Source organism: Argiope bruennichi, chromosome X2 (genome assembly GCF_947563725.1).
Source record: "Argiope bruennichi chromosome X2, qqArgBrue1.1, whole genome shotgun sequence".
In the NCBI taxonomy this organism is placed as follows: Eukaryota; Metazoa; Arthropoda; class Arachnida; order Araneae; family Araneidae; genus Argiope; species Argiope bruennichi.
Window position 1 is genome coordinate 119,271,722 of NC_079163.1, and position 25,022 is coordinate 119,296,743.

At 28.9% G+C, this 25,022-nt stretch overlaps 1 protein-coding gene across 2 annotated transcripts in view; it reads right to left on the bottom strand.

The window, feature by feature from the left end:
- The window catches only part of LOC129960940 (uncharacterized), a 289,136-nt gene that overhangs the window by 64,751 nt on the left and 199,363 nt on the right, over positions 1–25,022 (bottom strand). For both annotated transcript variants that reach the window (XM_056074692.1, XM_056074691.1), the window contains exons 3-8: positions 24,357–24,424; positions 22,286–22,366; positions 16,184–16,354; positions 10,239–10,360; positions 6,765–6,873; positions 5,002–5,224 (exon numbers count right to left, since the gene is read on the bottom strand). In XM_056074692.1, coding sequence (XP_055930667.1) covers positions 5,002–5,224; positions 6,765–6,873; positions 10,239–10,360; positions 16,184–16,354; positions 22,286–22,366; positions 24,357–24,424 — 774 coding nt within the window. The remainder of the gene's footprint in view (positions 1–5,001; positions 5,225–6,764; positions 6,874–10,238; positions 10,361–16,183; positions 16,355–22,285; positions 22,367–24,356; positions 24,425–25,022) is intronic.

Below are 25,022 nucleotides of genomic sequence, written 5' to 3' on the forward strand. Positions count from 1 at the left end.
CAATAGCTTCATTGAATCGGAGTCCACTCTATCGAGTATTTACTGTATTTATACCCAATTACCTTTCACTTCTATATGTTTATTATCTATTGACCGGCAATCACTTGTTTCTTTATGGGGAAAAAATGCGAAAACTGTTGAAACAATATTAAGTATGAATAAACCTTGACCACAAATGAATTTCATTTTACAACGATTAGAATCTTTAAATACATACAAACTATCGATTTCTGACTCAGGGTGAGAGTAGCTGAAATAAATGGCAGCACTTTTAAATGCAAATTAATTAAAATTCGTGATAATTAAAAGTATCCATTCAAATGTCGAATACTATGCGATGCGTAAAAAGATATGCAATTGTTTCTATATCTAATGCATAACGTGTAATAATATATTTTAGGATTTTGCTATTGTCGCAAATTTGATACCTTTATCCTCTTACTAAGTTGAATTTTTAAGAACTTTAATATGAAAGTAATGTAAGATTTATTAAAATATTTTAAGTACGAAGCGTCGTTGATCACGATGATTGTTCTGTTTCTATAGATACTTAATCGCCTATTACACGACAAACACTGTGCTGAATGACATCACATCTAATTATAATCTGCAAGTCTTGTTGATAAATTCTCGGATTTTCTAACTTAGGAAATTGTTCTTAAAAAATAATATATTCAGAATGTTTCATATATTATCTAAATACAAAAATCAGGAACAATATGTAAAGATTAATGGCTTAAATGTATAGTCAGTATAGTCTAGTTTATTTGAATAACTTCCCTTTAAATCTTTATTTTAGCGGATAAATGCCAGTATGCTGGTGATTACTGTTATTTTTATTGCAAAGCTAGCAAACAAATAAATGTGTTATATAATGACTTTTGAAGTTTCGCACTTCAAATTGCTACTTTTAATTATATATATTCTTAAAATGTTCAAAATAACTGCTCACATAATTCCAATTTTCTTTTACTCTAAATTGGGATAAATCCTTATAAATAATCTACTTTATTGGAAATCCAATTATTTCAATAGAAATTCTTACTTTCGAGAGCATTAAATATTTATCAAATGCTGAAACTAATATCGAGCAAGTATACATATACAATTTCTAGGATTTTAATCATTTTAAAAGGTATTTACATTCAATTGAATTTTCGGGAATGATGCGATTAGAAATCTTTTCTAACTGTCTAACTAAAATATATTTATTTATTTTACTTATTATAAAAAGTTTATATATTTATTATAAAAAGCAATAAGGCTTGGTTTTTAAAAACATCTGATTTCATCAAGAGTTGTATCTTTATTTTACAATCTTAATTTAATTGATATCCAGAAAAAAAAATGAAATACTTTATTGTATTTTTAATTCCAGTGAAAGAGGATTAAAAATGAGAATAAATAATAGTTTTTAAATTGAAAATTATATTACTTAAATTCAAAGAGATGAGCTGAAAATGTTCTTCGTAAAATATTAATTCACATTTTCTATAAACTAGTTGATACGCATATACTCTAAAATTATGAATGCTTCAAATATGATATGATGATAGTCCGATGTGAATGGGTTATTATTTTATACACAAACTTGGCTGACTGTATTTGGTTCAATTGGTTTTGAATTAATGTTGTCTGAATATTCAGGATGTAGGTATTAATATTATACTGTAGGCATAGAACTATTTATATTTCTTTTATTTTGCAATTGAATATCGTGATTAAGATGTTGAACGAAATAAACACTATTGAGAATTAAAGTAACTCGTTTTTTCAAAATTCCAAATTTTACAAGAATTTTAAAAGATTAATTAATTACATAAAGCTTGAGAATTATTTTAATTTAAAATTTGAGAGACAAGTTATGTAATGTGAAATACAGTAAATCGGAAATTGCATTAAAATTGTAGTCATTGGAAAAAAATTTTAAAAGTAAAAAAAAAAAAAAAAAAGTAAAAATGTTTGCCAAATAACTGTTTAGAAAAAACATATTCTTTCGATATTTAATTTTTTGTCACTGTTAAAGCTACAATGCTTTTGCCAGTTCTTAAATGCTTCGCATTTGTCCATTTGGAACCTACTCGTTCTAAAATGTGCGAAAACGATATCGGCCTAAGATATAGCTTCAAAACCAATACTTTATGTTGCTTTTGTAAACTTCTTGCTCGGTAACGAACTAAAAAACATCTTTCTTCAGTTGAGCAATTCAACCATAGTTTTTTTTTTCTTTTCTTTTCTTTTTTTTTTATTTTACTTTAAGTTTCTCCTGAGGCAAAAGATGACAAAGGAGGTATTGTTCTTAGTCCAATTTACAGCGACCCATTCTGTCGAGATAAGACTTGTGTAACAAATCGATCTGTTGCTGTGTAGTTATTTGGGAACTGGAACTGTAATTGATACGTTCAACTACAAGAAATCGATCTCCTTTTCACTTTTCTTTCTTTTCAACTTTGCAGCTGTTTCCAAGGCTAGTGACAGTTGCCCTGAATGGACACTTGTCCTACAAAGCTTGACAATTGGACAGAAGACTTGGGAAATTTCCATTCTTTACCACCCTTTACAAAATTCATTATTAGTCTTCGTCTGACATTTCCACACAGTTTATTTTTCGTATGCTGGTTTTGAAGACAAATGTTTGGAAAACAGGTTGTTCTGTATTATGACAAAAGGTATTCACGTATTCAGAACGGCAATTTGCAATTCGAGACGACAAAAGGGACAATCTATCTTTGGAAAGTAATTCTACTCAGACGAAGACAGTCCAAAGAAATAAAAAGTAAGAAACTTTCGGATTGTATGTGGAAAAAAAAAGGAAAAATGTGTATACAATTTAAGATCTAAATTTCAGTTTGAGAGAAATAGATTTCACTAGATGCAGTGTTTTGTATGATTTGGTTTTTACTTTCCTTGAAGGCCAGAAAAGTAATATTTTTCATTTCAAAATCATAACTTATCTCTCTAATGATAAAATAACAGTTGTTTCAAATCATATCTTATATTCAAAACCTATAAAAGAATAAAATACAATACAGTGTGATATAAACTTTTTCAAGTTAGTATCGCGCAATCGTTTCCAGAGTTGAATAAAATTTAGGTTTGTTTCGAATACTCTAACTGAAAGTTGGAATTTAAAACGCCCATCTCCAAAGCACATCGAGAAATTCCGGACATAGAATACAATACCAACTTAATTCAATTTTACCTTTAACAATTTAATCTGATTTATGAAGGCAATATTTATCCCTACGATACATTTAACAATATAACAACTACTAATATATAGACTGATGTGCAATATTTATATCAAACCACAATTTTTATGAGGACGTGTGTGTTATCGTTTTGGAAGATGTTATAAAAAAATTGCTCTTGTATATTATTGTAATTCCTTGAGATCATATAACGATTCTTAAGCATGTTTTAATCTACGATTTAAAATGGAAAAAAGTGTTATTCTTCTGAACTCGAATGGCAATTCCAGTCTCATCAATTAAATAACTATTTTAACCCTTTAAATTTACTCTTTAAAATTTAACAGACGTCTTTTTTCCTCCTCATTAAATAAAACAGAGAATAAATTTGTTCCAGAAACAAACAAAAAAATAGAAATTATAATAATTATTTTTAAAACAATAATGCAATATAACAGAAATCAACAAAGCAAATTTCTTAAAAAAATAATGAATTTGGTCCATTTAGTTTAAAACATTCGTAATTTTTAGTTTCAGACAGCAGTCAAATTTTTCTATAAAAAAAGTTTTCAATATCGTAAAATTGTTTAATTGCGATTGCACGTTCTGTTTAATTCTATGTGCAGTAAAGAATAAAAATAAATTGTTCCGTTCAAAAAAATCCATTACATTTTGATATATACAGAAAAAAAAATTATCGTTCCAGATTATTTTATCATGTATCGTATAATTTTTCGGTAGATACTGATTATATTTCAAATGAACCTTCGAGGCTGTGGTGACCTATTAATGTCTTGGTTCCTAGACTGGAGGGTTCGAGTATCGAAATCCACCGTCACCAAAGACCCAACATGTATGTGGGGCATGCAGATGATCGTTCACTATGATCGTTACCCAGTAGCTAATTAATGAATCGTTAAAGATATAAAAATACTTACAATTGAAAAATTTTCTAAATGATATAAAGATTTATATTTTATGCTATGAGTGTACGTTGAGTAAGTTAATGAGTATACGACTGAAAAAATTAGAATACGAAACAGTATAATGATTTTATCCAATTCTTCGATTCTAATTATACTTAAAACACAGTCTTACACTTCTTCGTCAAAAATTGATCTAGTTATGAAGATTTGAATTTCGCCAATTAAGGACAATCAACTGTCACCTCAGGCAAGAGCTAATCAATAAACTGCAATTCTTCCCCAAGGTGGGTATTGAACTGATTGGATATCGCCTAAAACAATGATATCCAAAGATTTGTAAATTGGTCGATTTTAATCGCAGAAGTATGGACCATTTCCTCCCTAAATATTCGTGTATCAAAAATATTTTACTAAATTTAATTAATAGGAAAGGGAGATTTTATAAAAACTTATCGATCATAATTGTCGGCATTGTACCAACAATATAAGCTATATAACAATATAAAATATAATTCTTTGTGACATTTAGAGCATTTTTTCCAATTGATATATGATTGTCACCAACATTTTAAAAATTAAGTATTGCGTCATGATTAGAACGAAACCTGTATAAGTGAATCTTTTAATTTTAAAAAAAAAATTTCACATTATAATTTGAATTTGGAAATTACAGAAGTAATATTAAAAAATTGTTTAACAGCGATTATTATTTTGATAAACTTGCATATTTCTGTAATTATTTGTTAAAGTTTTGCTCCAAAAAGATAATAATGCACCTCGCTTCATAAAGTATACCAAATGTTTTATATTGATAAATTTCTGTACAATCTATCTAAGAAGTGAAGACAGTAAGCAAATACATTAATAAAAGTTAATGTACATACCAGCCTTGCATACTGTACGCAACGACTGTCGTAGAATTTGGAGTTGATGAAACTTCATCAGTACAAGTGACCTTTGTCTCCGCATGGCCTGAATGCTGATGAACAATCCTGTAGCTGGTGTTTCGGTGGCTGAAATAGTAGCTCATGCGCCCATCGAGCGTATGCCAATGATGCGTCGAAGTTACCCATGATGGGAACTGGCAGCCAGATGTCGGATGTTTAGCTAATTTTTAAAGAAAATAGTGGCGTTAATTTTACTACATAAATTGTTAATATTCTTTTAATTCTTTAAGAAAGATTTATTATTTTGGTATTCTAAACTGTATAAAATGGAAACAAGGCATAGAGTGATAAAATTTAAATAATCGAAGTGAGTTTTTATTTCACTTGAGGCCCCATTTATAATTAATTTAAAGCTTAATTCAACGCCTGATACAGCTCTTAGTAAGTTTTTCAAAGTTTTATATATAATTAAAATGTAGCTTACTAAACAGTTTCACACTGAATAGTTGATGAATGAAGATAACAATATCAATCTACGTTTTAATCGTTTTTGCATTATTTTATAAAGTGACACCAGAAGGCCAAAATATTTACGAGATTTCTGATAAATAGGAAATTAAATACACTAATTAATCCTAATTAAGCCACCTTTGCACATTTTCAGTCGAAGAAAGTTACATAGGCATTTATAATTAATTTAAACCTAAATACAACGTAAATCATTTTCTTTCGAGGATATTTCTCCAGCATAGGTTCGCATATTTTTAAATCAGAAAAATGATGCTTCCAAATTAAATTTAATTCCTGATGGGATATAACAACTAATCTTTATTTATTTCGTTATAAAATTGCCGTATTTAAAAGGACACAGTTAATAATTTGTAACTGAATAATCTGAAAGACAAAACACCAATTTCTGTTTAATTTTTATTTGATATATATAAAAGATGTCTTTAAATTAATCGGAAACGTATAATTTTAAGAAAAAAAGTATTTTATCCTTTAATTATCTTTACTTCGCTTTGTTTCAATGAAAAACAATTCAGTAACTTAAAATAAATCAAATGGAAGACATTTGCGATTTAAAGCAACGTTCAGATCTTACAAATTAAAAGTGGTGAGAAAGAGAGTTATCATTTCATCTCAAGACTCACTTCTGACTGAAAATTTCATCGTGATGTACTCTTAAAGTTCTTTTATCCAATAAAATTATGCTTATCTTTTCACTAATAAATTGTTGAAAGGGATGGGGAAAGAACGAAAGAGAAGTTGATAAAGGCTTTTCTCTCTCTTTGCTTTTGCTTAACGGTGCAAAGTAGACACGATTTAAATGAATTTTTCTCATTGTTTCTGTTAGATAATTAGGTTGAAAGAGCAACCATTCGATACCTTAAGGCATATTTCATTGTCGTAAATATGAACTTACGCAACCAAACTCAAATCTCTTTTTGGAATCTGCTGATATACTTATTTCTACGTAATAATAACAAAAAATCAAAAGTTCGTACTTATAACCTTTTCTGATACCTTTTTTATAACTGAATAAATCCTGAGTAATGGTTCTGCAAGCAAGTTTTTGTTACTATGTGGCGTTTAGGTATCACTGAATTATCGATATTTCTCTAACCTGATTTTTGTGAGAAGTTATTCATTATGTGACGCTTTTTAATTAATTTTTATAACCCATTTACTGACGATTATCTGTATTAAAATGAAAGAAAATGTTTGAAGGAGAAAGAATTGAGAAAAAAAAATCTTACTTTTTGTTAGCTTCATAATTCTGGAGCCATCTCGAGGAGAAACTAGTCCATCGCATGTTGGATCAGCTGATTGTGAAATGTCGAAAGTGTCCTTATCCTTTTCATATACCTAGAGATAAAAGAAGCAGAAAAAAAATTAATCGAATGAGATGTTGAAAAGGTAATTTCTTATGTGAATCTCGCTTCATTGAAACAAAGAGATTCTGAACTTTTTGTGTAAGCTTTAAAAATGCTTTGAACTTTTTTCCAAATTTGGTATTCATAAGGAAAAAAAATATATTTTTCAGATTTCTAAATACTGATACATGAAAAAATTGTATTGAATAAATTTTAAGATACCGTTATTTGCTTGTATAAAGGAATAATGAATAATAAGGAATAATGAATGAATAATAATGAAAATCCTTTTTGTTTAATTTTCTTAGTGATTTTCTTTTCTAATTTAAATGAATAATATAAGAATAAAAATCTTGTCAGTAATAATGAAGCAGTTATCAAGCAAATTTAAAAGCTCCGATAAGGGTTAGGTCTAATTAATTATCTTTATGAGTTTTCTTTAAAATGCAACTATATTCATAATTAAATGAAATATCCATTTTAAAAGTCGCGAATTATTCGAATAAATGAATTTTAAAGCAATAAACGGTATTTGATAGTGGAAAAAGACTTTAAAAAGTATTCAGAAATAAAATGAGTTTCAAATTATTAAATGGATTAATTCGCTATCAGCAGTTAGAAATTATTTTCTATCCCATAATTTAAAAGAAATAAACGTAAAATAAATTCTCTTCCTAATTCATTTATATCATTTGAATTTTCAATTTAAGATTTGGAATTAAATATCAAATAGCTATTATAAATTGAAAAGTTATAACGCTAGAAAATTCATATCACTTTCAGAAATCTGAAATTCATTTCTGTTGCCAATCTCTCTTTTTTTACAAACTGTTTGTTAAGAAAGAAAGCGACCCAAAATTTGATAGAAATGAATATTATTCGAGCCGAATTTTTCGACATTTTGGTTTACCATTAAATTTTCGAATACATTTTGAATATTGCAACAATAATATTAAACATTTAAGTAAAGTACTATGAAGGAATTGTTTTATTTAAAAAAAAGAGTTTCTTTCTAATTTTTCTAATTCTGCATGTGAACAACGCAGTCAACAGTATGATCAAAGGCAAAATTGAATATAAAAACACAGTTAATTTTTTTAGATATGTTGCTAATTTTTCCTCAATAATATATGCATATCTTTCGGTCTAGGAAAATAATTATTACCCTTTCTAAAGATAGTTAAATGCACTAAGAAGAAATTAATTGCATTCAAAAAATATTTGTTGTGAAACTAATTAAAGCTTAAAATTACTGCACATATTATATCGAACTGAAAAAGAAGCCCATAGAATTTTGTGCAAAATAGGATAATCTGAGACAAAGGTTTTTTTATTCGAGATTTTCTTATTTTAGCCCGAAAATAACACTGGAGAGAAATTGCAAAATCATTCAACGTCGCTGTACAATAAGATCTCTGTTAAAAACTTAAAGAATATTTTAAGCTCTTCCAAAATATATATACAGTTTCTGTTTTGTTTTTAAATGCTTTATTGCTGCAAAGTATTATTTCCTTCTTTTCAATATTTGTTACGAAAACAACAATTCCTTTATTTTCATTTAAGCAATTGGAATTTACGAGGAATGACAAGTACCTCATTCTTTAATATTCGAAAACTATATTGACCGTAACTGCATATTCTTTACATGGCAATGGCGTGTTTGCCTGCCTTCTTACTTCCAGAAGATCGAGGGGTTGGATGATGTCTCAAAGAATAAGTTGAAGCATCTGATATATTCAAGGAAGTAATTGAATGCTGAGGGTGCTCAAGCTGTAAAGATGTTCTTAGACGGCCTGCGGTTGAGTTTTATGACTTCCGGAACTTAAGTACCGGCGTTTAAACCCCTTGTTCACCGTCAACAGCGGTATATAAAATGTAATGTGAATCCTACCAGCATCTTCAGCAGAACATTTTTTTATTCCTCAACCTCTTTTAGGATGAAGTTCAAGTCTTATGTATTCAGAAATTTTGTTATCAAAATTTTCATTGCGCAGTAAGATGCAAGGCGTTTTGTTTCAGGGTTAAGAGTCCCTATAGAGGCAACTTAAAGAGGTACACGCCAGAAAATGTTTGTAGTAGAGACATTTTCAAATGTCTATGAAACAAAATGTTTATTGACAAAATCTAGAAATAGCTCTTGCACTGCAAGTTAAGATATCTCTGCAAAAAAATTGGCAATATTAGTCTGATTAGGAGTATAAAATTCAGTGTTTTTGAATGTATATAATATAAACTACCCTGCCTGATATTTTTAGACATTTGAAACAATTCAATCAATTATTTAAAAACTCCTTAAATTACCGTTTTCCAAAAAATGGACCTTTTGAGCGAATTGATTCATTAGAGGCAGACATATACTATGAGACAGAAAAACTATTGAAGTCAGATTAGTGAGTGTTACCTAAATTGATCATAGAAGACTCTATTTACTGTTTATGGTATCAACGAAAGCGTCCAGGTTGAAAAACAATACAAGGGAATTTATTGAGTTCGCTAGTGCATCGGGCTGCACAAAGTGTGCTTTTTGAAGTAAACAACAACAAAAAAAATAATAAATGACGTCCAGACAATATTTGTTTATATTCCTGACGAACTTTAAAAATGTAATTTACGAGATTTCTGAAATAACATATTCAAATTTTGCATAAAAAGAATGGAAACATTCCGTTTAAGAATTGATGAGAAGTTTAAAATTTTTATAAATTTAAAGCGAAAGTTAAATGCAGAAAATTTGCATCGTTTTTTCAGACTAAAAGAGGTAGTTTCTTGATTCTGTAGAATAATATATTTATTATTATAATTCTAAATGCTTCGACACTGAATAGCTATGATATTTTCTTCAATAACAAGAAAAAAATTTTTTTTGATATGTTAATATCCAGATACGGGTGTTTTGCAAACATTTAACAATATACTATATTTAAAGTTATTTTTTCATTCATTTGTGCGTAGTTATTGCACAAAGTTACGAACTATTTGCATTAGGTACTAAGAATTTTTCTAGAAATAATAAATTGGAAAAACTTAATAAAAATTTTGTATGAGACAAATTTGTGTATGTCAATAAAAGAAATTTTAATGAAAAAAATTTAGCTCTTTCCCAGAATCGCCAAAATAGCGACTACACCGAAAACTTAGTAAGATTAAAAATATTAGGGCAGATAATAAAAAAAAAATCTAATGTAGTGGTTCTGTTGAAATCTGTTATTCTCTATGTTTAATGATATTTTTTACGTAATCCCTTTTAAGTTAATGGTACATAATTGCTACAAAAATGCAAATATTTAGCTCTACACAAAGAACAGTGACTCTTAAACCATTTATAGAGACAGTAATAAAAATTAAGTAGGAACTTACGAAACATCTGTAGTAATTTTCGTCTCCATGTGGAACGGCGTAACTTTTTCTCGGTTTCATTTTGCCTACTAAGTAATGGGCGGAACCTTCTTTCCATGTAGCGAGGCATGTCAATTCTTCCTCTGCAAAAGAATTATTTGGCAATGAAAGTATTGTCTTCTGTGTATATTGCTACTAAAGAAATGAAATCTACGAGCAGGCTAATATATCATCATTTGCATAAATTAACTAAGCAGAAAGGGAGCCAAATGATATCTTTTTAAACACACATATTCCATCTTAAAGCTGTTGGTGATAATGAATACATAGACTATGTCAGATAATTGAGTGTATATATGAAATAGGATGTATATATTGAAAAAAAATACACATAAAATCTGTAACTTCTTTAAAAATTCATTAAATTATGTCCCGTAATCTAGAATCAGACATACTTAGCAATAGGCAGCGTTTCCACAATTTTTAGTTAAATACAGTTAAGTAAGTTTTTTAACTGACTTGAAGGTGAATTTTGTCACTACGATGAGAAATTTGACAAATTATAAGTGCTCACAAAAAACTGTATTTCTTCTGTTTTTTGTTTTTTCTAAAATTTAAATTGAACAATAGAAACCACTGAAAAACATAGACATCATATGACTGTGTTGCATTAAGTGCAAAAACAAAATCTGTGAGATGGTATTAAGAACTAGATTAATTATTTAAAATAATTTGCTGATGAATTTTTCGTCGATCATTTAAATATTAGATTTGCATGAATATTTCGTAAGTATATATAGATGAAAGCTACGCAAATCATTTCGAAAGCAGAACAGAAAAATGATTTTTAATAAGGATTACTCGAAGCCACATACTAATTCTTTTTCCTTTTTTAAGATTCCTATAAAAATTCACTTTCCATTCAAGGAAGTTATTATATATTTGTCAATTTTGTCGTCAAATTTTGAAAGCATTCAAATATATTAGAATAAGGATTAAATAAATTCTTTTGACAATATTCCAAATAAAATTATTCAAATAAATTTCCATTTTAATCATATGACGCAGTGAATAATAATTTGAAATGATAATGCAATTTATTTTTCCCATATAACAAAGCAATAGATACTAAAAGAAGAATATGAAAATGTATGTAGAATAGTAACAATATGTTTTGCATTATTTGAAATTAGTTATACAGATGCTAATAAGATTTAAAAGAAATGACCTGCTGACTTAATGATGAATTACTTTGATTAACGAACAATTCAATAACGAATGAGGTCTTTCTTTCTTTCGCCACAGAATATCCCCGAACTTGGAATCTCTAGGATTCCCTGTCGGTTGAAAGGATATACGTGGGAGTATTTATTAAGATAAAAGAAATACACATAAAAAGACAAAAAAATCGAAATACACAAAAAAAGACATAAATATCAATATACACATAAAAAGGCATAAAATATCGTCAATACACATAAAAAGTAACTATATACAATATTATAATGATGAGGGAGGTGTTCGGTGGGGAGTATGAGCAGATGAAATCTATTGAAGGTAATATATTCTGGAGGTGTTCGGTGGGGAGTATGAGCAGAAGAAATCTATTGAAGGTAATATATTCTGGAGAAGAGCTTGGTTGAGAAATGAAACGAAGATTTTATACTGGGCTTGGGTCTGGAGAAATCAATTCCTCGTTCTCTTGTAGGAACCGCACAAGATTTCTAATTTTAACCTTGGACATCTTGTTTCTCATAACGTTGGTCCACCAGATATTTTCTAGGTCGTGGATGGGTTTTTTGAGATGAAAAGATGTGGTGAGAGGGCAACTAGTGGCATAATGAAGGGGATCGCCTACTTCGCCGCAGCCACATTGATCAGATCCTTTAATATGGAATCTCTTGAAATATGAAGGGAAAGGGCCATGGCCAGTTGCAAAGATAATATCAAGCCTATTCCAAGATGATGGGTTAAAGGACACTTTTGAGATGATTTGATGTATGTTTCTGACAGTTGAGCCATTATCCCATTCTTCTTGCCATCGCTGTAGGCTCAATTCATTTACAATACTTTTCAGATGGCTTCTAGGAGCTGGGTATTGAACGGGCGTACCTGCAGAAATGGCCTGTTTGGCTAAGGAATCTGCAACCTCGTTTCCGTTGTGGCCTACATGTGCTTTAACCCATCCTAACTTAATAGAAGGTTGGGGGAGCAGAATGGCTTGAATTTCCTGAACAATTGGGCTTGAGGTGGAGAATGAACTGATCGCTTTTAAGCTGGACTCGCTATCACTCCATATTTTAGCGTTATGATCGTATTTGCTAGCCCATTTACATGCTTCCTTAATGGCCAGCAGCTCTGCCTGAAAGACAGAATTATTTTCGTTCAGTTTGCCGAGCCACTGATGAGTAATTTGTCCGTTTTGGAATACGCAGTAGGCAAAGCCGGTTTTCCCTTCGATTTTGGACCCATCTGTAAAAATATCCGTCTTGTTTGTAGGTTGGAATTCTTGTTTGAGGGAAATTATGTCCTCAAGAAGAAAGTTTGAGGGGAAGATTTTTGTGTGAGAGCATTTCATCTCGAAGTTCTCAGGATGGAATGTTATGTTCTGAAAATGGCTAGGTAATTGAAGACGACTTACTCTTACATAGGTTGCTTCTGCTTGCGCTTTGATGTGAAGTGGAAGAATTCCTTCTATAACTTGCAGTGCTGCCGTGGATGTTGTTCGGAATGCTCCAGAAATACTCAGGAGAAATTTTCTGTGTATTGAGATTAGGATTCTTTGTTGTCGGGATAAGAGAGGATAGGCCCAAGTTGATGCTCCATGTAGGATCATTCTCTCGGCAACGGTGAAGTAGAGATGACGCCTGAATTCTTTTTTCAGACCCCATGTGGAACCAGCAATTCTGCAGAAATTTTGGTATAAGAGAATCGCCTTCGTTTTGGTGTTAAGGAGGTGAGGAATCCAGTTTAGCTTATTGTCGATAGTAACACCGAGATATTTTAAACATTGTTGCCTTTTTATTGTTACGTTATTCCATTTAATTGTTGGGCCATTGACTAATTTGCTTATCAAGATATTACATGATTTTTCTACGGAGATTTGAAGGTGATGCTTGTCGGTCCAGCGCTTGAAGATTAAGAGAGCATCCTGGGCGGCTGATTTCAATTTTGCTCTTGTTGATTCGGCTACTACAAAAACAAAGTCGTCTGCAAATGCCTGGAGGTGAATGTTAGGTGGCCATTTTTCAGAAAGAATTTCGTTTGCTACAAGATTCCAAAAAACTGGTCCAGAACAGGATCCTTGCGCGCAGCCTTTCTGCTGTGACCAGGCGACAGTATCTTGAGATGTTTGAAGAAGGACTTCTCTATTTTCTAGGACATCTTTAAGTGTTTCTGTAGTTTTTGAATTGAATTTAAGTTTATCGAGGCTATTGCGGATGGAAGAGAATTGCAGATTATCGAAAACTCTTTGGATGTCTAAAGAAATTACCAGAATGTGTTCGTTTTGCTGTTTGAAATTATGGATTTTTTCTGTTAATTGCTGTATTGCGTGGTCTGTGGATTTTCCATCCCTAAAACCAAATTGGTTTGGGTGGAACAAGTCATTTACTCTGAGGTGATGATTAAGTCTCTGCAAAAGGAGTTTCTCAAGGGTTTTGCCAATGGTGGGAAGAAGAGAGATGGGGCGATAAGAACTGATGTCTGTTTTGTTCTTACCCTTCTTGTGAAACAGTATTATCATTCCTTTTTTGAGTGGAGTAGGGAAGCATTGCAGTTGGAGGCACTTATTGAAGAAGGCGTGGAGAATATCCGGGAAGTTCTTGTTAATTTCTTTCAATATTATATTGTCTATGGAGTCAAAACCTGGTGCTTTTTTAGGCGGAGCTTTACGAAGGATTTGTTTTATTTCGTGTTTTGAAAATGGTGGTTCCGGAATGAAAGGTGAGGTCGAGAAACGAATGAGGTCGAGAAAGATCTTATTTTGCTGTGGCGGGCAAATTTTTGAATAATGAACGGAGAGCAACAAGCAGAGCAAACATGGAAAAAAATATGCCGTTCATCAAATACTGAGTTTAATATTTTTAGACCTACATGTTACTATTATCTTTTATAGCCTTGGAGAATAATGAAACAAGCAAAATTAGAATTTCAAAAGACGAAGCACAGCTGCAAACTCTCGAAGCGACCAAATGATATAACAGAAAACGACAAACAAACGGAACAATATCAAAAATGAGAAGTACGAACTTTTACGTAAGTACTTTTACTTTCAGGAAAAAGTGATCACTGTTGTGAACATTTTGCCCGATACATACTTCATCTCTGTTCTTTGTATTTTCTTAATGTCTTCCTTAATGTAATTTTAAAAAAAATTTAAAAAATGGATATATAAAAAAATTAAATGTATAGAACTGAGTACAGAAAAAGAAAACAAAGCAATGTATTTTTGTATCATTTTGATTATATATGAATAAAAAATGTAAGAAATTACATGAAGTTTTTAATATTTTTAAGATTCTAGAAAGGATTAATTGACTTTCTGTAAAACGATGAAGATATATCGATATTTTGGTTGATGAATATCAGAAATACATTCTTTAACTGACTATGAACTGTATCTGTAACAATTTGCAGTTCTTATGAAGGAATAACAAATTTATTAAAAAAAGATCAATCGAAATATCAAAGATTTAGGTAAAAAATAAAAATAAAACGCTTTGCGTACAAAAGTCATTTCACAATATATGGTTGGACATTTTTAGCAAAAGAATCTTTTTATTACGTTATAATTGTTTTATTACAGCTAACAAGCTCGATACATAAAGAAGACAGCGATATGTGTTGCTACTTTAAATAATTTTACTTTACTGAACATACCTTCTCTCTATTTTTGCATACATTTTTACCATCACATACAGTTAACTTTTCTAAACTTTCTCTCAATAGAACACCTCTTTTGGTGTGAATTGATTTGCCTTTTAATCAATAATTTTTTTTCTACCAAAAGTGTTCATATAGCAATGGAAATATAAAATAAAGTATCTGATATTTTTTATGTTAATAATTTTTTAATGCCATTAATTAAATTTCATAACTTAAACAGTCCAGATATAGAGTAATACTTGACTAAAATTGAATAGAGTAAATAAAATTTCTTACAGCTGCAAATACAATGAAGTCAATTCGCTTAGCTTCCTAGTCATATTATATTTCAGAAGAATTACATTGATGAGCTTGATATAATTTGCTATTTCTTTTAGCAACAATAGTAACAGATAATTATATTCTTCTGTTATGCTAAATCTGTATCACATGGATTTCATTTCTTTATTGGGCAAAAATAAAATTGTATAATATAATAATTTTTATAAGTTGTCATACTGCTTGTAAATTGCATCATACATGTTGAAAAAATCATTCAAAAATCTCAACGTATAAGACTCATGTATCTATAATACCAAGAAAGTTGCCAAATTTATCAGGTAGTTACTTTTTGGACAGCAAATACTTACCATGAAAGAATGTTTTTAAATTTTAATTATATTATTATATTAGTTAAAAATTAATCAAAATTTTAGATATTCGGATTATATTGTTACATAATTTTATTTCCACGCCATTTACAATATGAACAATTAGAGTTGCAATCAGATTCATAGTGTTGAAATTGAAGTTTCGTAATTTTTTTTTCTCCTGAACTCAATAAATTTTTTAAACTACTTTAAGTAGAATTTAGAACGCTATTTTCCATTGTTTTAATAAATAGATTTAGATCTACGCATTAACGTTATATAATGGATACGTCTGAAAGTCATATCTCGTCTTCATACTGTCTTTAATTTAGAAATCCTGACTTATTGGTCAGGCATATGATCTTTACTCATAACTCACATATAAATACAAAAATGTCATCCATGGCTTTTGAATTCACAATCCGTTTAATAATGACATTCTGTACTCACCGCTGCTTTCTGTGCCAATAACATCCGCACAAGCTTGGAATCTGAAGAGCAGTTGGGAGTCATCAGTGCATGTGTCGATGGTTGATGGAGGGTGCCTGCATTCCCCTTGACCACGACTGTAATTGAAGGTGAAAGGTCCTTTGAAAGGGCAGGGCACAGGCGACGAATGCACTGAAATAATTGATACGTACGGAATGAGAGCGTGAAATTCAATGGAGCATACCCTCTCTCCTTTACTCATTGCATCCAACTCCTCTCCAAAGGGACAGAAATTCAAGAATTACACATATGTTACGAGGAGGGCTGGAATCATTCTAAGCAAATATTGGAATGTTATAATCGATATCGACAGTTACAACTGATAATATGACCTTTGAGATTCTTTCTTTTCTATAAATCAAAATGAGTTATGTGACTATCTATACTGAAAAGGAAATAAAACATGGCCAGTAAATCAAAGATATTACTTTTGTTGATGCAGCATCTGTATGTGAGAATTTAAATTTGCTGAAATATAAAATATTTCTAGTTTCATAATACACTGACTTTAAAATGCTTAACAGCAACCTGGAATTCTTTCAAGCAAGCATTTCTCCGATTTGTATTATGTTAGAAAAGGTGTGAAATAAACAGCATATGAGATAATTTTATAGATACAATCTTATCTCGATTATTTTTCATACCACCATGTAAAGAATTATTCGTCAAAACAAATCAATAATCAATTTATAAAGCTTTATGTTGAGAAGGGAATATATATTAAATTATAAGCAATATTTGGCACTAGAGAAGCATATTAAAGCTAGAAACTCCATACATAATGATTCGCATAGTATTTGTTCACAAATAGTGATGAGGGAATAAGCAACAAATATATAACAAAGGCAACGTTAAACAATAAATATAGAACAAAATCATATTATATATTGGTAATATTTTCATTTCAAATAATTTCGAAATATCTCATTCGTAAAAATTAATAAATAAAACGCAGTATAGTATTTTACATAAATAACTAAGTTGAATAAATAATGACTTAGTAAAAAACCCCACCAAAATATAATAAAAAAATAAATATATTATAGTATATGAGATATAATCTATGTTTTAAAAAATCCTTAAAAAATTGGTAATGATTAAAATTAAATTTTAATTATTAACAATTGTTTAAATTCAATGATAAAATATGTCACATAAGAATTTTAGAGAAAAAAAATATTTAATTCGTTCTACTAAATATTTTTATTTAACCACGTCTGAATGAAGGGTTTATGCAGATACTTTGACCTTCATACTAAAATACAAATAAATGCATTACATAATAAATTTGTTCGTTATATTGATACGTCCGTTATAGTGATATTTATATATTTAGATGTATAATGTAAAATAAATTAATGAAATGTCATATACTATATTATTTTACATCAAATTCTGATATGGAATAAGTAATCCCATTTGTGCTTATTTATTAATTAAAAATATTAAATATTAGCATTAAGATTATAAGATTTAATGGATACATTTATTCTAGAAAATTCATTCATCATCTATTCAAATTGAAAAAGAAAAAAAAATGTTTTATCAAAATTATTAGCAAGCAATCTATGAATTGTTGTATTGAGACACGACTGACTGAAAGTCTTTTAAAGGATATTTTGACCTTCGCGTGCGTGAATCGAACCAATATTTGGCCTCTTTCATATACCATGAAATCTTTAACCCGCACATTTAGAGACATCTTATAAAAAATGCTCACTTATGCATCAATCTTTCTAAACTACGTGAAATATCCTTCAAAATCGACCCCCCCCCCAAATAAAAAAGAAGCAAACAAGAAAATGTGTCCTTTTTATTATTTCCCCATTTGATTGACATCCGCCACACTGACAGCTTTTGCAGTCAGGACATGAGTAACAGGGCCATGTGTCATAAAATTGTTCTGCAAACATTCTTCATCCTAAAACCTTGGTAATGGGCGTTTCTCGTGCAAAGTTATCATTAATATCGACCACGAGGATATTTCGATTTTTCTCTGAGTAATTTCCCTAGAGATCTGCTATACCTATTTCATATCAAAAGTTATGCGCGCTACTGTGCTTGCATATCATATTTTTCGCCCTATCATACATTCTTAGAACGATACTCCTTTCTCCCAGCTTTATCCTAATAATTATGCAGCAAGGAACAGTTCCATTCCCTTTTTTAACAATATTTCCCAACATCACTATTTGATCCTTTTTTTTTTGTAACTATTATTATTACTGCCTTTCAACGCACATACTGTGCACTACCTTCTAACGGTAATGTTACCCAGTGGTGACATAACAGAGGGTTTAGAAAATTGGAACACAAATGTTAATAAAATAAAGAAAAGCATCTCAAAAAAATAATCGTCCCCAGATGGCTGTTTCAAAATTTCTAACGAATTAAGCTTCTCTCTAGTCCCCTTTTTTTCTTTACATTCTTTTTATCATCTAGTTGTTAGCTTCAATTTCCTGGCCACATATGTTTATTTCATGTAGGAAAAGTTATGGGGAATTTTTTTTCAATAGAATTTTATGACTTTTAAGTGAATCGCATTTTAAAAACTATCGCTGAATTAAAATGACTTCCTGGAAATTCAAAGAATAAATCTTTTTGTTTGAAATGTGCATCGAAACAGTCTGTTATGATATTGCTCATAGGGTTTTTTTAAGGAGGATTACATTTCTTTTTATTGTTGCAAAGCACGAAGTGGAATCATATATTATGCGGAGTAAGTAATTGAAATGAACATAATCTTTTCAGTAGAGATTTTTCTGAAATTGAGAATGATCTCATAGAGTGGATTTGGTTAAATTAAATACAGTTTCGAATGCAAAATAAATCCGGCCATGCATTCTAATTACCATTTCGAATCAAAGCAAGTTTTTGAGGTAATAATCTTGATTAAATTACAACTTCGTGAAATGAAAATTTATTTTTCATTCTTGCAAAATTTTAATCAAAATTATATGAACTCTACGTGTTTTTAGTTTCAAGTAGCATTTCAGAAAAAAAGCAAATGAAAGGAATCCTTTTTTTATTTAATTTGCATCCCTTGAAAACCAATTTTACCTTATGTGGAATAATTTAAATAAAATTCCTTCAATAATTATTGGATTGGAAAAGAAATCCAAATAGAGAGAAGAATTCATTTCATTAAGTTTTAATTTTTTAGATAGTTATTCATTGTTTTTCCAAAATAAAATTCGAATTATACGAAGTAGTTTCGTTTTAAAACATCTAAAGAACGATGGTCTTTGTAAGGAATGCATACGTTTTCTTTTACTTAATGAAAGAATAAATATCTTCACACATTTTAATAATTGAAAAATTGAGTTTAATTTTTTTTTCATTTCAAATTATTAAACTTTATAGTTTTCATTCACAAATACTTTACAGATTAATCCTTAAACATCTGGTATTGTGTAAAAATATTACTTTATTTGTTTTTTTTTAATTCATTCGTCTTCCAATATAATTGTTTTGAATTAAATTTTAAGTCTTTTTAATCATATCATGTTGCTCTATTTAATAGAAAAGAAATTTTCTAAGAAAGAAAATTCAATATTGCTATTGTAGATATTTATTAAATATTTGCCAAAGGCGATGGAGAATTACATGTTAAACTGTTTTTCATAAAGTTTTTATTTTTTTAGACAATTCTCTATTATTTCTCTAAAATAAAATTCAAATTACACTTAGTTGTTCCATTTACAAATATTTTATAAAAATTCGAAAGAATGTTGCTCTATGTGAGAAATAAATACCTTTCATTTTATTTGGTAAAAGAATATTTTCTTTCACGCATTTCAGTAATTGGGAAACATAGCTTAAATGATTTTTTTTTAAATTCAATTTACATACAGTTTTCAGTTTTTTATTAATAACTAGTTTGAAAACAAATTCTTGAAACACATGCCTTTGTGCAAAAATATTTACTGCGATGCAAAAATTATTTTATTATTTTTTTCCTCTATTTTCAATTAATCTCTCTTTTAATATGATTGTTTTGAATTAAAGTTTAAATCTTTTTAATTATATGCTGCTGGTCTGTTTCACAGTAAAGGGATTTTTCTAAAAATATAATTATACCATTTTTAATATTATATCTTTTCATTTAATAATTGCTAAAAACAAAGGAGATATATATATATTTAAAATTATCTTGGTATCTCTAATAGTATTGTGATTAACTGTTTAAACAGGTAAAAAATGAAAACAATTCAGATACCATAAGAATTTTTAAACTGTAAGATAATTTTTAAGCTTTCTTAAATTCTTTGAAGATATCCGTGTAAAATTTGAATATTTTTTATTCAAATATTTTCAAAGCAGCGCTCAAGAATTGCTGAAAATTTATCCATGAATGAATTCCAGGTTTCTGAAAAATCTGGCTTACTTATATTAGACAAAAATTAATTTAAATAATTGTTCCGAAGAAATTACATTTTTAGTCTGAAGTATCTTACACACATATATATATATATAATATGTAATATTAACTGTTTTCCCCAGAAAATTTAATCTTGAAATTAAAAAAAAAAGAGAATTTTTTATATATATTTTTAAATGTAATTATTTTTTGTAAAAGAAATTAATGTATTTTTCTCCTTATAAAGTGTAATTTATTTATTTTTCTGTAGATTTGTTAACAGAACATTTCAAATTAAAGCATTATTTAGGAGTAAAGGGAACTGAGCAAATAAAATAGGAAAATTATGGTTCATTCAGAAACAAAGAATGTAAAAAAAAATTAAAGTAAACAAATTTATTATCTTGAAAGGATTGCTTATTTGTATAGAAAAATTTATTGATGCGATCAGATATAATTCTACTGCTCCTCAAATACCGTTCAACTATTTGTACTTTGATTTTCATGGTTAGAAAATAAACGTTATTGTGATACGTAAAATAACATTATTATACATTGAATTCACTCAATATTAATTCATTAATAATTCTATAGAATACCTCATATTATTAGTAAGAAACCGTTCAAATTAAGGCTTAATTTGTCACAGATAAATATAACATTTTTCTACGAATCTAGCATCCCTTTATATTCTCTAATATTTTTATTTGAATATTAAGTTATACCGAAAGTTCAGGCTTTAGCATGTTTTAATTATCTTGACCTTGGCTTCTTGAATAGTTTCCAGCAGAAATGTCATTTGAATCCCAATTACGATATCATTTTTTTATATTTTGCCTATCCTATTAAGATATCATTTTTTTTATATTTTGCAACAGGTTTTTTTTTTTTTTTTTTTTTTCACTTTCAATCACTTCTAGTTTGTAAAAAAAATTGTAGTCTTAAAATGTCTAAATAATTTTAGGTGGTAACATTTAAGTTTACCACTTACTAATCATAAATATCTTTAAAAAATAACATTTTAGATTTTTTCAAAGCCTCTTGGATCCATTTCAAATTGATCAGGAATCGGAAAAAATAAATTAAATATTATAAAATATAGTAATATAATTTTATGATCCTAGTGAATGCTATTCAATTAGGATTATATGCGTGATGTTATCAAGCTGAATAAACTTAAAAAACTTTAGACATTAATCTGAATTTCTTGATTATATATATACATTACATACAATTATCGTCGTCGAAATATCATCAGTTACATTTTTAAATTGAGATTTCGTAACTACTGCTCTCTAAACGAATCAGCCAAGTGGAAGATAATGTATTTTGTTAGAAAATAATCACTGGCAACAGTTTTATGCAAATATTAGTATGTAGTATAATGTTTCTAAAATGCTAATCAAAACTGAACCAATGTTTATAATTGAATACTTTATTAATTATAAATGCTTAATTTATAATGGATATTTTAATAATTAATTGAAAGATACGTAATGATCAATGATAGTTGATGTCATTCATTTATGTGTAACCGGGGCTTATTCACTTATTGATAAAGAGAGTAAAAATTTGAAAAACAAGTAGAATTCAATCAAAATAATGAAATACTCGCCAAGAAAGGATTTATAGTATACACGTATATGTAAGTTACTGATAATCAAATATTTAAAAATGTAGCTGTCTGTCATAAAGAAACCTACCTTTAAACATTGTGTGCAGATGGTTATCGACTGTTAAACTACTGCATGCTTCTTCCAAAGTCCGGTGTTCATCACAGTAAGCTGAAAGAAACACATATTCAAAAACGTTCCATGACTTTTCAATCATAAATAAAAATGACTTATTTGGTTTAATTAAAATTCATATTTTGTATAAAATAATCGGGGATTATTATATTTAAGATGAAAGTGCACGTAGATAATCTCGAAATCATGGTACAAACTTTAAGAGCTGGTTTAGTGCAGAACACTATAACAATCATTTATTGTATGGGAATTTATGGTGACAAGTGACACGGGGAAGGGTTAATACAGGAAATAAGATATGAAAGAAAAGACGAAACATTCATGGACTGCATTTTTCACAAATGCAATGTCTACAATTACTGTTTAAGATTGCGTCCGCCAACAGCGACACACGCTTGATAGCGCAAACTAATTTGCGTATATATTCAAAGATGTCAGGTATTTCACATACACATGAAGAAATTGCGAATATTCGAGCAATGAGATTCTCACTTGAGTCATATGGATTCGCATACTCAAGACTATTTGGATGTGCCCTTAAAAAGAATTTGAGGTTGTGTAAATCGAGAGATCGTGGTGGCGAATTTACTCTTTCACCACGCTCAATTTATTGCCCCAAGACTATCTATTCTCTTTTCATTCCATTAACTCCATGTATTTTTCCTTTCATCTCTTATTTCCTGTATTTGAGCCTCACTGCATCACTTGCACCCATATATTCCTTTTCAATAAATGACAGTTTCGTTCACCAGCCCTTAAAGTTCGCACCATGAATTCGGGGTCATCCTCTCTATATATAGATTCAAATATTTAAAATAATTTTGAATTATTATGTTTTAATTAGAGTCTCCTAAAAACAGAGGACAAAAGCAATCAATTTTGTCCTTAAATCAAATCATTTTTAATATAGAAAAAAATTGAAAAATAAAATCTGATAAAAGCATTTCTATTACAATGGCATACTCCACTTTTCCTAAAATGTTGCCAACGTCTTAAGTTTATGTTATAAATATGTTGTAAAGAAGCTGGATGACTAAGCGACAAAATGAATTCATCAAAAATCAAAATAATAAGTAAGGATGGGACAAAACATGCTTTGAAATCTTCTTCAGGAACAAAGCTATTCAAATTCCTTGGCACGTACTAGCACGGACATGAAATGAATAATTTAAGGCATCCATACGTGTGTGATGCAAAGTTTCGACATAATATTTTATAAATTTAGCTGTTACTCTAAGGTGTGATGCCTTATCAAATTTTTTGAAGAAGTCTGATAAAAGTGACGTAACTCAATATCAGCGCGTGCTGTTTGTATGTAAAAGTAACGTCGTTGTTGAATTTTTGAACATGAATTTCTGATTAGGGTTTGTTTTTGAGATAAAAAGAAATCTATAGAGGTTATTATCCATTTCTTGGCACGTAAAATTTTCCTACCAAAAAGTAATGTTTCAATGAACTTTGTTTAATTGATAAATATGAAATAAGTTAAATTGAGTTCAGTAAGACAAGGTAAATTCCTTTTTAAATAATTCTCTGACAGAAATCAACAAAGTATAATTTTTAATACTTGAGTTATCATGTATATAGTGTATGGAAAATTATTGACATTCGCTGTATAAGGCAAAATACATTCTAGTTTAAATAATTCGCTGATATGATTTAATAAAACAAATTTTTTGTGTAATGTACTTGACGTTAAATTGTTCGTTAGTTGTTCAGAAAAATAACTTAACTAATTTGCATTTATTAATCCATAAAATAAAGCAGTTGAAATTTGTATTAAATATATTGTTATTAATTATTTGTCACTTAATGATTACATTAATATTCCAATACTTTCTTAGTAATATTTGAATTGGATTTAATTTGTTTTAAAATAAAGTCAATTTTTCTATTCTTTTAGTACATCTAAGATAAAAGTTTTAAAGAAATGCGTGAACACTTTCTCGAAAATGACCCTAAAGCAAAAAAATCAATTTTAAATATATTCATATTCCAAATGAAAGAAAAATCTTTTCAAACTTACTTTCTCTATATTGCAGCACATTTGGATGCTTCTCATGTATTATAATACAGCGGAAACATTTCTCTTTGCTGAAATGAAACAAATAGTTTTGTAAGAAATTTTTAAGAAGTACATTAATACACAATTTTAAAATTTTGCATGGATTTGCAAAGTCAGCTATATTGCAACTCATTTAACGAAAAAAGCTTTTTTTTGGTGATAGATTTTGAGAAAAAAATAAATAATTTATTTAATTATATTCTTCAATGTTTTTCAGAAAATTTAAGCACACTGTTGAATTTTAAATGTGTTTATTTTAAATAAATTGAGCTACTATTGAGATTTTTTCAATTAGTTTTGTCGATATATCCTTACAGAGGTAAAATCTAAAGGCAAGAGAAAACGTTTATGTTAACAATTAGCATCGGCATTTATATAAAATAAGTAATATCAATATTTCTCATCATACCAATTATTTAAGACTCCATATTTAGTAACGGATATTTTTACTCATGACAGATGATCTTTATCTGATTTTTGAATGACATACATTTTACAATGAAAGGTTGGTGTGTCGCTACAAATCTATTCCATAAACTTTTAATTTAATTTAATGTGTGTTTATGCATTCTTTAAAAAATTCCCAAAAACATTTGATCATTTAACAATTTCTTTATTTACACTTCT